The sequence below is a fragment of the Cyphomyrmex costatus genome, unplaced genomic scaffold (assembly GCF_001594065.2).
Source record: "Cyphomyrmex costatus isolate MS0001 unplaced genomic scaffold, Ccosl1.0 scaffold291, whole genome shotgun sequence".
Taxonomy (NCBI): Eukaryota; Metazoa; Arthropoda; class Insecta; order Hymenoptera; family Formicidae; genus Cyphomyrmex; species Cyphomyrmex costatus.
In genome coordinates this window covers 37399-49805 of record NW_017277029.1, presented here as the reverse complement: position 1 = coordinate 49805, position 12407 = coordinate 37399, and the positions used below count along the sequence as shown (strand labels likewise).

The window sequence follows — 12407 nt, the reverse complement described above, 5'->3', positions numbered from 1 at the left end:
TGTTCAAGAAAAATCTCTAATATAATTTGTTTAATTAATTTGATTGATTTCAAGTCAAAATATATACGCCGGACAAGTGTTTTATTTTATTAACGTAAGTAAAAGAATCGAAGACGAGTTAACTGTCTCGTAATTGAATATGATGTTAAATCTCAAAGTTTTATCGATAAAAACTTTGCGATATCTTCGAGAATCGGATCAAACTGCACTTAATATGATTACACAAGAAGGTTTCTTTGCGTCGGATTTTCGTATCCCGAATGGCAACCAAAGAAATATTTAGTCCTATCCAATAATATCGAAGACTATTCAACAATAAATATCAGGTCTTTGTATCTTCTACGATTAGACCTTATTGAACAAGATCTATTGAACAAAAATGTTGACAATAGAGATTTAAACCTTTGGAAAATAATTCTTTCCAAACGTAAAAAAAAAAAAGATCTTTGACATTTTTTGCGGCCGCGTATCTGAAATTTGCGACGAGTGGAAGATCAAAGACGCTTTGTCCACTTGTCAGACTTCCAAACGATCGTGACAGTCAGGATTTGACTACAGATTTTTTCCGTGAAGATGCTTTCATCTCAAAAGAAGGATGGTTATTAGAGTCGAGTAAGTGTCCTTCAAACGATCTATGCGAATTTGGCTTGAAAAGAGAACTGCAACATTAATTGTTCTCTCTGCGAGTATTGTCTTTGTTAGATTTCGATCGTGTCATTTTTTTTGGTATCAAGTGCATTGTTAACATTAAAATCAGAATAATATAAATATATTATTTTAATTATCATATTTTATTAATAATCATTGAAAATATAGCGATTTTGAATTTTATTTTTTGTTCGACTCCCAGCCGAGGTAATAGTTTACGCAATGAAAAATTAATTATTTACAGTTTTTAATAGATTATTCAACATTAGTAAGATCGATATAAGATGCGTAAACAGCATCAATAATTGTTAAATTATTAGTCATTTATATATAACTCGTGATATTACTGCGGCAGTTTATTAGTGCTGCGTTTCAAGTTTGAAAAAGTTTCAGCGCGCAATCGAAGAATTACATTCGTAATATAATATATAAATTCACACACAATTATTTAGAACCACTCGTGATCCAGCTTGTTAGACCGCTGTGGTATTGTCTTATTCAGTTTGAAATTTAGCGGTCCAATAAGAATTGATATTGTTTATTTTTTGTGTTATTTCAATTTATGTGATTTTGAATAATTGTACGTTGTTATTTTCTCCTAAAAATAACATTACTATCCCTAATTTATATACATAAATTTTTAAACTTTTGAACAAAAAATAATTATATAATTTCTTTACATATTTCTACTAAATACGTTGCAAGAATGCTTAGATTTTAAATGGAAAATCGGAAAATGCTCGCCAGTTGATTGAAATACTTATACTAGATTCCCTCTGTGTTATAGCAGAGGCATAAACGTTATGCACGGTAACGACCTGCTTCCGGGCGTGTTTCTGCTTCTGTGTCTTGTTGTCTCATGCATCGTATGTTTTATCTTGAGACAGTGCATTACCATGAAACTACAAAACAAGAACCGCGCACGCTACTTGCTAATTATAAAAGGGATCAGTGATGCATGTGTAAATTGATTAAGTTAATTACGCATACGATTGTTACCAATACATTGCAGACATTTAATAAGAGTTACTATTGTTTATAATATTTTAAAAATGACGATTGTTTTAATATCAGAGTTTTCAATTAACTTTTAAAGAATTTGAATAAGTTAAAAAAATGAAAGATTTATATTATTAAATTTTGTTCTTTATTATTATATTCTTGAGCCTAACAATAAACAAACTTTAGAATGTGTGTCAAAGTAATTTAAAATAAGATAAAATATTTTAATCCAGCAAGTTGAAATGTAATAAATCGTAAAATTATCGAAGACAAATCTCTAAATTCGTCGAAAAATATACCATAAGTAAAAATAGAGGATGTGTTAAACATACGCAATTGGACAAAATACAAATGCAACAATCACTTGATGTTAAACGACTAATTAAATAAAAAATTCCAATCTTCTTCTAAAAAAAATTCAGGCAAGCCTAATGTATATTAAACACAGAGATATGTTTCGTTGTAGGATCCCTATCGCGTGTCTTATTACAAGACGGAGTGGCTTCCGTCGTAGTTTGCTTTATTAAGAGCTTCTCATGAAAATTTTATCGAGTGCCACGACACGTAGCTCATTCTGTGAATGTCTTTCGGCTCGATGCTCTACCCATTTCCCGAAACGATTCACAATGTCGTAATCGCATTATTTCACAAGTTCTTTCGGGACTGCGACCTCTTTCGACTCGATCCCTCGTGAGAGAGTGAGATAATCTCCCGTTGAAAAGTAATTCGAGTAATGAATGTGTGTCATTAATTTTCACGGAGATCAAGGAGTACGACCAGCGATTCACGCGTCGTTCTCCCGTAAAATCGTTTTCTTTCCTGTTTGATAATTAATTCTCTCCGGGCACAAGAAAAATTCAAAGAAGAAAAATACAAAGTGACATTCATACGATGGATTTTTAATGTATCAAGAAGCAATATTTTCATATCGCGGCTGTAAAAGAATTGACAACGTAAAAAAATTTTATTTGAGTCGTATATAGATACATATACATACATATATATATACATATAGATGCATATTTATGTATATGTATATCTATAATATACCATTTGTTGAAATCAAAGCGATATGATTTTTGCCTGTAAATTTATTTACGAATGAAATACATATAACACAAATTTTTTGCATTTTAGTTCTAATTTACATTTTTGCGATATACATATGAAAACATTTTATTGGCTATCTATCCACTTAAAAAAAAGCTGACGCAGATTGACTTAATACTGTTGTTTGTGCCTCGGGGAAAAAAATAAAAAAAGATTTTCGATATACGAGTTCTTTGTAATCTACCAGGCGTCTAAAAAAGAGAATACTTTATTAAAGGATTTCTTGCCAACTTGAAAACTACGCTGAAAATCTCTACTTGGAAGTCCTGATCGATGTTCCACGTGCACATTTAAATGGAGAAGAACGTCTCTGAGAATATCTCAGAAACTTATTTTCATAGAGGGGAGGAAATATGAAGTAGAAAAGGATCGAACTTCACTTCCGCTTGAAGAGTTCAAGATTGACTTCCCCCTTTCTGTCGCTACCGTTGACTTTCGCGTCTTTCTGCTCCTATCATTGAAAAAATTATTAATCGATCTTTGTACTGTGGTATTCCTGATGGCAACGCATAGCGCAAATAAAATACAGAATGCATTTAAATAGGTAGTAACCCTAAATCAAAAACCATAAGTATCGTCCGTTTGATCGATGACTCGGAAATCATGGCGGAGGAAATTGTATCGGCGAACGTAATATCGCTTATTTGTAGGAGAAATTTCTGTTTACGTTCTGCTCTGCTAATCCGCCATTTGGTTATCGCTTTCGTCCTTCTCGCGGATAACGGCACTCTCGTCATTAACCGCCCATGCTCTTCTTTTTATGTTCTGCGAAACGAATGAATTTCGCCATAAGTGGCGCAGCGGAGAACCTTTACCGTCTGTTCCCATCGGAAACCCCCAACGTAGAAATAAAATACTTTTTATTGCCGAGACTGTAAAGTTAGACACCGTCCTCTTGTGCTCGTCTCGCGAATGAGAGGATAAAAGTTTCGTGCGGGAATATCGTTTCTGGAACGACCGTTGGGCGTTGCGCCTGCTGACTGTCTCACACACTCGGAAACATTCTCAGCTAAAGCATTCGGGGCTAACTGGCTGCACTATGGAGAACTGAAAGAGGTAGATAATTAACGCTCTAATGGTAAACGTTTCATGATTTTAACAACCGTTAGAACACGAAACAGAGGAAACTGTTTGCAAGAAGCGTGAAATGGCTGTCTCATGCAAGTATTGACTATCAACTTAATTTCTGATTGTATAAATATAAAGTATATTTGCTGTGCTCACAGCGCTAAATTGTAATTATTTATTCAATTTTTTCTGAAATCTTTCACATTTCACACGTTAAATATAAGAAAAAATTAAAAAATATTAAATTTCTAATTGTTAAAAAGTTTCTTTATTTATGGAAAGGACTAATGTATGTAACTTTGTAAGTTTAATTTTGAATTAAATAAATATTCTAGAACATTGCCCAATGTCCCATTTCTCAAAAAATGCAGATCTGTAAGAGTTAAATGAATTTATAAATTCATTAAATTATATAACTGTGTCTCAAAGGCCAGAAATTTTATGTTTTATCTATTAAAATATCAGAACTTTTGTACAAATCTCGCTTTCCAAATTAATTTAATATTTGAGTCCACGCCTTTAACATTTATAGCATCTTCTGAAATTTACTTTAATTAAAATTAAGCTTAATAATTCTGCATGTAGAGTAAATTGCTGTATAAAGTTAGTGTACACGGTTAAGATATTAGTAGGAATTACTGAATGTTACTTCAATTTAGATTATTACATTAAAATATTAAATCCTCTTTAAGTACATAACACCGCTAATCTTCTGACTTACGGTTTATATTCAATAAATTCTATATTTACGTATTTCGTTATCACTCAATTAACCTTTAGTATACGATCATTTTCCGATTATTTTCCTTTACATATGACGAATTGTTTCGTTATTCCCAGGTTAATTTCATCACTATTTTACGTCACAAAATTATTAAATGATTCTTACATATCCTTTAACATTGTTAGAAAGTAATTGTATTGTGTTCCTCTAATATTAAAAAAAAAAAAAAATACGCGAGATGTGTGAAATACTCAATTATGTATGCTAGAAGTTAAAATAAAAATATATCTGAAATTATTAATCACTAAAAAGGGTATTAAAACATTATGTTATCAGAAGAGTATTAGAGTACTAAAATAGTATTAGCCTCTTAATACTCTAAATACGTCGCGCGTGCATTGCTTGGAAAGCGCACATTAACTTGGAGCGTGCGAATTTCTATCGTCAGCAGTTTACCTCTTAATTATCCGAAAAAGTATGTTTGCCTCGTCTAATCGCGAACGAATGCTTACGTTGCAGGTCCAACAAGCTGAAGCCGGTTTGGCAAGAGCGAGGCATGAACGAGCGCATACCGGTCATGGATTATCTTTCCTCCGCCCTTTTGTCTTCCGAATACGAACATGCGCTTGCTCGCGCTCTCGCAATGCCGGAATGCCCGGTGGTGCCATTCTTCGGAGCTTTCCTGCGCGAGCTGCGGGAAATTATCGCGTGCGATATAAAGGTAAACATGAAAAGCGCTATCGCTCATATAATATCATATTTTTTGTAGACTTTGATTGTTAAGAAAATGTTTGCACGTGTAAAATTGATTGTTTCACATCGTTCGATAGATTGGCATTTCATTTATATTTCATCATGTAAGCATTGTTAAATATTACACATCGGTGTCCGCTTCTTTATCTTCCCTCAACTCTACTCTGGAATGTTATCCCTATCTACTATGAAGATCACTGTCAACGTAGGATAAGAGCCAAAATATGTATGTGCAGAAGACTGGTTATTTAGATAGGATAATGTTACTTAACATTTCGTCAAGTAAGTCTACTTCCCTATCTGATGTTTGAGCGCGTGGAATACGATACAAGGAGGGAAAAGCTAAGTCGGAGAGAAAGCTCATAAGTAATTGAACGCTTTCGCGTTTTGGCAAACGGCCAAAGAAGTTTACTGGTGATATCCAACATGTCTCTCATGATCGCATCACAACACGGGCTTGCCGAGAGTAATGGAGAGAACGAGGGACGGTCAGTGACACGGCAAATCTACTTGGTTCTTCCATGACAACGTTTGCATGTTCAAAAGATAGCGAGAAGTTTGGCGTTGCGGCGAATTTGTTTAAAGTAGGAAAAACCTTAATAAGAAAATTAGAGCTAACAAAAAGCTTATGTCAAGACTTAGAAATGCGCATCCAAGTTTATGAAAGTTTTGCCCGGGATACTTTATGATAATACTGGATACCGGAGTAAAAGTGCATTGAATCAGGAAAATTAAATCTTCCAGGTACATTCTTAACAATAAATTTATTCATGAAATATAATCGTTTATCAACCTCATACAAACTGTTACAATTGTGAGAAATCGGATTAATTCTTGGGAATTGTGGAAGAGGAACAGTTTGCGTTTCAAACGGTATCATTTCGAGCGCAAACACCGCGCATCGAAATTCTTCTATCAAGTCTCACGAAGAATAGCAGCGTAGCAGAAGAATACCGAAGCGAAGTCTGTGCCGTAAAAGTGACAAGGAAAGGGGTTTCTATCGGCCTCCAGCAGCTACGATGGTTGTAGGCCGGCGGAAACTACTTGCTCTTGTCGCTAACGATCGTCATCGGGGAACAAAACGGCGTCTTCCTTGCCTTTTATAGTTTTTACAGCGTCACGTTATTTGATGTTTAAGAGCATGTTTGAAAGACCGCAACGAAAATCAGTGCTTTTAAGAGCGATTCTTATGAAACTCAAACTGCACGACCAAGTCCACACAATCGTCAGTCGTTAAAATCAAGCATGTGATCAGCACGACGAATTTGTAATTAGACTCCCGGTTCAAATGAAACAGCATCGTCACAAAGTCGCGACGTGAAGCGTTTGTTTCAAGAAATAGAAACGAGAATGTGTATGCATGTGTGAATGAACTTTGTAACATTTATTATTATAAAATAAAACCTATTTTTATATGTATAATTTCTGTTAAAATTCAAGATAGAAATCTATTAATAATTTGATATGCATATATTAATATGAAAAATATTTGATAAATTTAGAATAAGATATACATTAAAATAAGTACATATACCAATGAAAATTCATATTTTCATTCCGTGAATTCTGACGAGAATTATATATTATTTGAATAAATAAACTTAAATAAATACAGTATTTATTTATGTAATTTTTAATTAATTATATTAATCAATAATCTCATTATATACATTTAACATTAAGATTATATTAAGTTATTGTACAACATATTTTAATACTTGGTTAATTTTAAATTTCATTTACATTTGCGCGATTATGTTAGGCAAATAAAACTGTAATCAGACAGAATAAAGGCTATAATATATGCTATAAAAGATTATTATCTATTTATTAATCCATGCTAATAACAAAATTGTTAGTTATGTTTTACAAAATAAGTGTATATATGAATATATAATGTAAATTCGAAGAAATATTTCATAATTATACATCTCGTTGATGGAAAACATACTAGAACATATAGTTTCTGGAGCATGAGATTAATCAGGGTGCGATATGATCATTCACGTCCCGAGCGTTTATGTCTCTTGGGTGTCAATGGCTAATTACATTCAAATGAATTCGACATCGATTGACATTGCGGGAGCAAAATAAACGATATGTTTTGTCTTGAGACTGTCCAAGACGCGACTTAGTAGATATATCTCATTATAACACTGTCCTTTATCCTCCACCCTTCTCTCTCTCTCTCTCTCTCTCTCTCTCTCTCTCTTTAGAAAGTGTAATCTGCTAAACCAAATGTATCCACGATGCGGATGTCGCGGCTTGCAAATGGAATTCCAAATCGGTATCGGCGTGGTGCACGGGATATGCCAAGCACTTAGCCTGCGATATGCGTCGTTCTGTTATCTCGAGTGTTGCTAGTCGTTCTCTCATCGGCACGTATATCCTTTAGAGTACATTTCTGTGGAGAAGGAGGAAGAGAAAGGATAACGAGGTTAAGCAATCGCGAAAGTCGCTTCGTTCGTCCGGCGTCACGTCTGTTTCGGATAGTGGCATCCGAGCTTTAAACTCCAAAATTACTGTTGTTCACTATATTGTCGTATTTTCTGTGTCTACATCATTACTTGTAATAATGCCAAGACGAAAATTATAAACAAACATAGAGACAACATCGAATTAAAAATATAAGAAAAAATTATATATACATACTAATTAAAAAAACGTAACAAATTTTTTCGAGTTTTTTTTTAACTTATAACAATAATATTATTTAACCACAAAAAATTGCGACTTAATCTACAGTAACATAGAAAAAATTTTGCAAATATTACCTTATATTGCATAATAAAAAAAGGATTATTTTAATCATAATTTTTGGATAATTTAATTGGTCGTATCTTGAATTAGTTTTAAAAATTAGAAGATTTTAATTTTAAATCTGAAAATTAATTAAAAGTATAAATATTTAGAATATATATTAGAATGTGTATATGCAAATTAAATAACTTATAAATAGGAGAGAAATAACACATTTATCCACATTTTAAATATAAAGAATTGATCTGAATATACCTATTGTTAACTTAAAAAGAATTTTTTTAATAAAAAATAATTTTATAAAAAATAATGTTTTCCTAATTTTTTGGAAGCAAGGACTAAATTAACATTTTTCTCTTTTGAAGTAAATCCTATTTAAAATAACATACTTATAAAGTGCGTGTTTCTCAACTAACAATAAGATATCTCCGACCCTTCTTCAACTGTCAATTCTCTCATCTTGTTTACTTTGCTCGTTTGCGGACAGTTTTCGTGTTTCGATTAAAACTGATATCGTGTTATTTCATCACGTGATAAATCGATGTCACCGTCTTCACAAGAGCGTTAAATTAATGTCTAAACATAATTTTTTTTCCATGAGTAGCTCGATCAAGATATATCCAAATTATCTTGCCGGTAGACATGTTCACGCGTATTTCAGCACGTTTGCAATTTGGATAGCACGACTTAGCGGCTTTAGGATGCTGCCTGACGGTGGGTCGATCGATGGGTAACACGGCGCGATAAAGTGAAACAGCATTACCTTATGACGCCGTGTCGTGGAACGACCGCTCAATACATATCCACGCGATAGATTAAGGTTATCGGATAACAGTTAATTATAAGCCGCATTAAAGTTCTTACTACTAGCGCGCCCCCAGCTTAGGGATAGACGAGCTTTCGAGCGATTACTTGTACATATAATTTGCATTAACTCGACCTAAGAACTTTGTTACAAAAACTAAAGATGTAATTTTTAAATATGGTTTCTAATATATATAAATAATATATTTTTATACGTACGTTTCTGATAGCAATTATGGCCACAGTGCACAAGAAAATACCGTAAGCATAATTCGACTCATTTAATATAATATTTGATTCATTAATTAAATTACTTCACATCCTTATATAAAAAAAAAAAACGCATGTACTGGCAAAGAAATTTTACGAAAAATTAAAAATGAGACCACGATTTTTCCACTTTCTCAGTGCTATACCAGCATTTATATCATATTTACGAGACTGTTGAGAGATTTACACTTGTGAAAGAGCTCTTTATATGTTACTAGTCATTAACAGACTTAAAGGGCCATCCAATGTTCCTGTTGATGAACATCCGAGAGTGTATTCGAGGTTGCGTTTCGAGAGCAAACCGTAAACTATTGATTCCCATTTTGAAAGCCAAGTTCCTCTTTGAGGAACAAAGGCAACTTCGTTACTCGGATTATCGAATCTACATCCTTGAAATGAGGATCTTGTCGCAAACAATATATTCTTTCCAGGTGTCATTACGTACAAAACGATATAATATACACGACGAAACAACAGTTTTTTTTTATTTCTGCCAAATTTCCATAATCTATCAATAACGTTACGTCGGAAATGGGATGGTACCAATTAATTTATGCGTATTAAATATTCCATATTTCCATATAATTTCAAATAACGTTTTATTCATTATTTGTCATATAATTTGTGATCTCGTGAAGTGTCTGTTTCACATACATGTTACGATAGCAAATCGCTTTAATAAACGAGTCGAATTAATATTTCTCTTTTTATTTGCCTTTTTGTGTCTTTTTATAATTATAAATATTATATGTTACATTTCATGAAATTAAAGGCTATTTCTATTATTGTCACTTTGAACAGACCGTTAAAATTTCAAGCGATTTCTTTTATTTTCTCTTTTTAATGATACGTACCGTTTTTGATCTATTTTTCGTCATCTCGATCAAGGATCCTTTCTTTTTTATTTTTTCATTATAGTAAAATCACATAATAAAATAAACAAAAGTTTGTACTTTTTAAAATTGAATATTGAAAATAGAATGACAGTCGGGGGGAGGGGAGGGAAGTTTCTAAAACACTAAATATTTCTTACAATTAGAGAGAGTGGATAGAATAAAACGAATTAAACACTACCAACAAAATTGTTGACACTTTTTTATAATATTTATTTTTACAAATTATATGAATTCCTTTTCCACGCTAATAAAAATAACGAGTTTTTTCTATGATAAAATATTTAATTAATTCTGTTCTGTCTGTGTTTATTATAAAATAACAGTTATTTAGCTTCTGCAATTTTCCGATTTTATGGTACCGATGGTATATTTCTGAGAAAGATATATTGTATTATGAAAATCAAAGCGGTTTACTCTGAGTATGGCATATATCGCATTTTCATTATTACTTTATATTTATTCAGAATTACATTGTACAGTTATTGAATCTTAGCATGAAGTAGAATGAGGCTTTTCCATAATACAAACACCACAATTCCTTGTATAATCTAACAAATTTAATTGCGATTTTTTAAAAAATGTCGTTGGTATGTTTCAGTCCCAGCCTGAGTTTAAGGAAAATCGCGAGTCACCACGTGTTAGCATTAAGGAGAGCGAACCTCAAGAATATGTACCTTCTTCTGCGCCGGTTGCCAGAATTGCTGTCGAGAGTAACACAGAGACGCCGTCGGGATGGAGTTCAAGAAGCGGTTCCTTGAACAAACCGGAGAACCCCATTGCACCAGTCCACGATACAAATTCCGTTCTCGACAAAGTTGCGCTTTTTCACAAGGTAAAATACAAATTTAATCAATGAGCATAAACCATATAAAGACCGAGCAATCTTAATGAACACTCTTAACGTCATATTAACTATGTTTCGTACAATACAAGCAAGAAAAGTAATAGATGTTTCAATCGGTGAAACTAGTTTGTTCGCTTAACATAATTATTGTAAGCCTACTTTAAATAATCTTTGCACCAGAATCTAATTATCATTTTATATGCTGTGTGTAACGAGAAAAACATTTAAAAAATTTAAATGCACAAGCACAAAATTTATAATGTTATATGTCGTATATAAAAATAAACGACACATATAAAATTATAAATAGAATGCTATTCTGCAACATGACGTGAATTATATTGAATTTATAATTTTATATGCTGTGTAACAAGAAAAATATTTAAAAAAATTAAATGTTCGTGTATAACACGTATGTGTGTGGTATAAAAATACACAACATATAAAATATAATTAGAATTCTAATTTGCAGTCTGACGTGAATCGTATTATATTTATAGTATAGAAGAATCATCAACATTGTGTAGAGATGTTTCTTTTTTCAATGTGTCCGTAAATATATATCCTAAAGGACCTAAATAGTTCGATAGTTTAATTTAACAAGGGATAATTTTTTCTTAAGCATCGACATGCTCGTGGCAGAGACGCAATTACTGGTTCCCTTTATCGCACCCTGAGCGTTCACACGACCGCAATCGAGAAAACTTACATGGTGGAGGAATGCGACGAGAATGACTATCATCTTGATTTGGACTCCTACAAACCAGTGCAGCCGCTCAAAAACGACCACGGAGTCGCTTTGTTTCCTGTTGCAGCGCCACACACTGGCATGGATCTTCATCTTCTGCAGGTAAGTTGCGCTATATTCTGCAGACAAATGTACTTATCTCGCACGGAAATGTAGATATTGTATCGAAATGAGAATTTCGTGCCGTCAATTTTATAAATATGCAAATTTTATTAAATATGCAACGATTATAACAATATAAGCGATATTTTTATAAGTCTGTATACAAGTGTGATAGATATATACAGGTTCCATTATAATTTTTATTTTACAGACAGATATAAACTTTGACGCAATTTAACAAGAATGATAAAAGATAAACATTTTCCCTAAATAATCATTAAAAGTTCTTTTAAACTTCATCCGGCTGTTATCTGGTGTTATCCTAAGAAAAAAAAAGCATTCTCAAAGTTCACAAAGTAAACGACAGATTCTCTTGTCATGTACCTACTAAAAAAGATAAAATTCATATTTTTTATAGTGAAGAATTGAAAGTAATAGTTATAAAAGATAATATTTGGTCACATGATCTGTTCAGAGTGCATGGGAAATGTCTGTGTTGAGATTTAATTGGCATAATTAGTAATATTGCGAAAGTTTACACACAATGTGATTTCCATCCTATATACAATAACGTACAACGTTCGCTCTCTATGTCGCATCTGGGTTACTTTATTGCAGCACAGAGGTATGTAGAGAGAGATAAACAAATAGATTAAAGGAAGAAAGGGAGGGGGGGGG

The 12407-nt window shown here is 32.7% G+C and overlaps 1 protein-coding gene across 1 annotated transcript in view; it reads left to right on the top strand.

Moving 5' to 3' along the window:
• The window catches only part of LOC108775264 (uncharacterized), a 44342-nt gene extending 32433 nt beyond the window's left edge, over positions 1 to 11909 (top strand). Inside the window, exons 5-7 of the mRNA XM_018541574.1 lie at positions 5072 to 5273; positions 10634 to 10867; positions 11502 to 11909. Coding sequence (XP_018397076.1) covers positions 5072 to 5273; positions 10634 to 10867; positions 11502 to 11783 — 718 coding nt within the window. The 3' untranslated portion in view covers positions 11784 to 11909. The remainder of the gene's footprint in view (positions 1 to 5071; positions 5274 to 10633; positions 10868 to 11501) is intronic.
• The last annotated feature ends 498 nt before the right edge of the window (positions 11910 to 12407 follow it).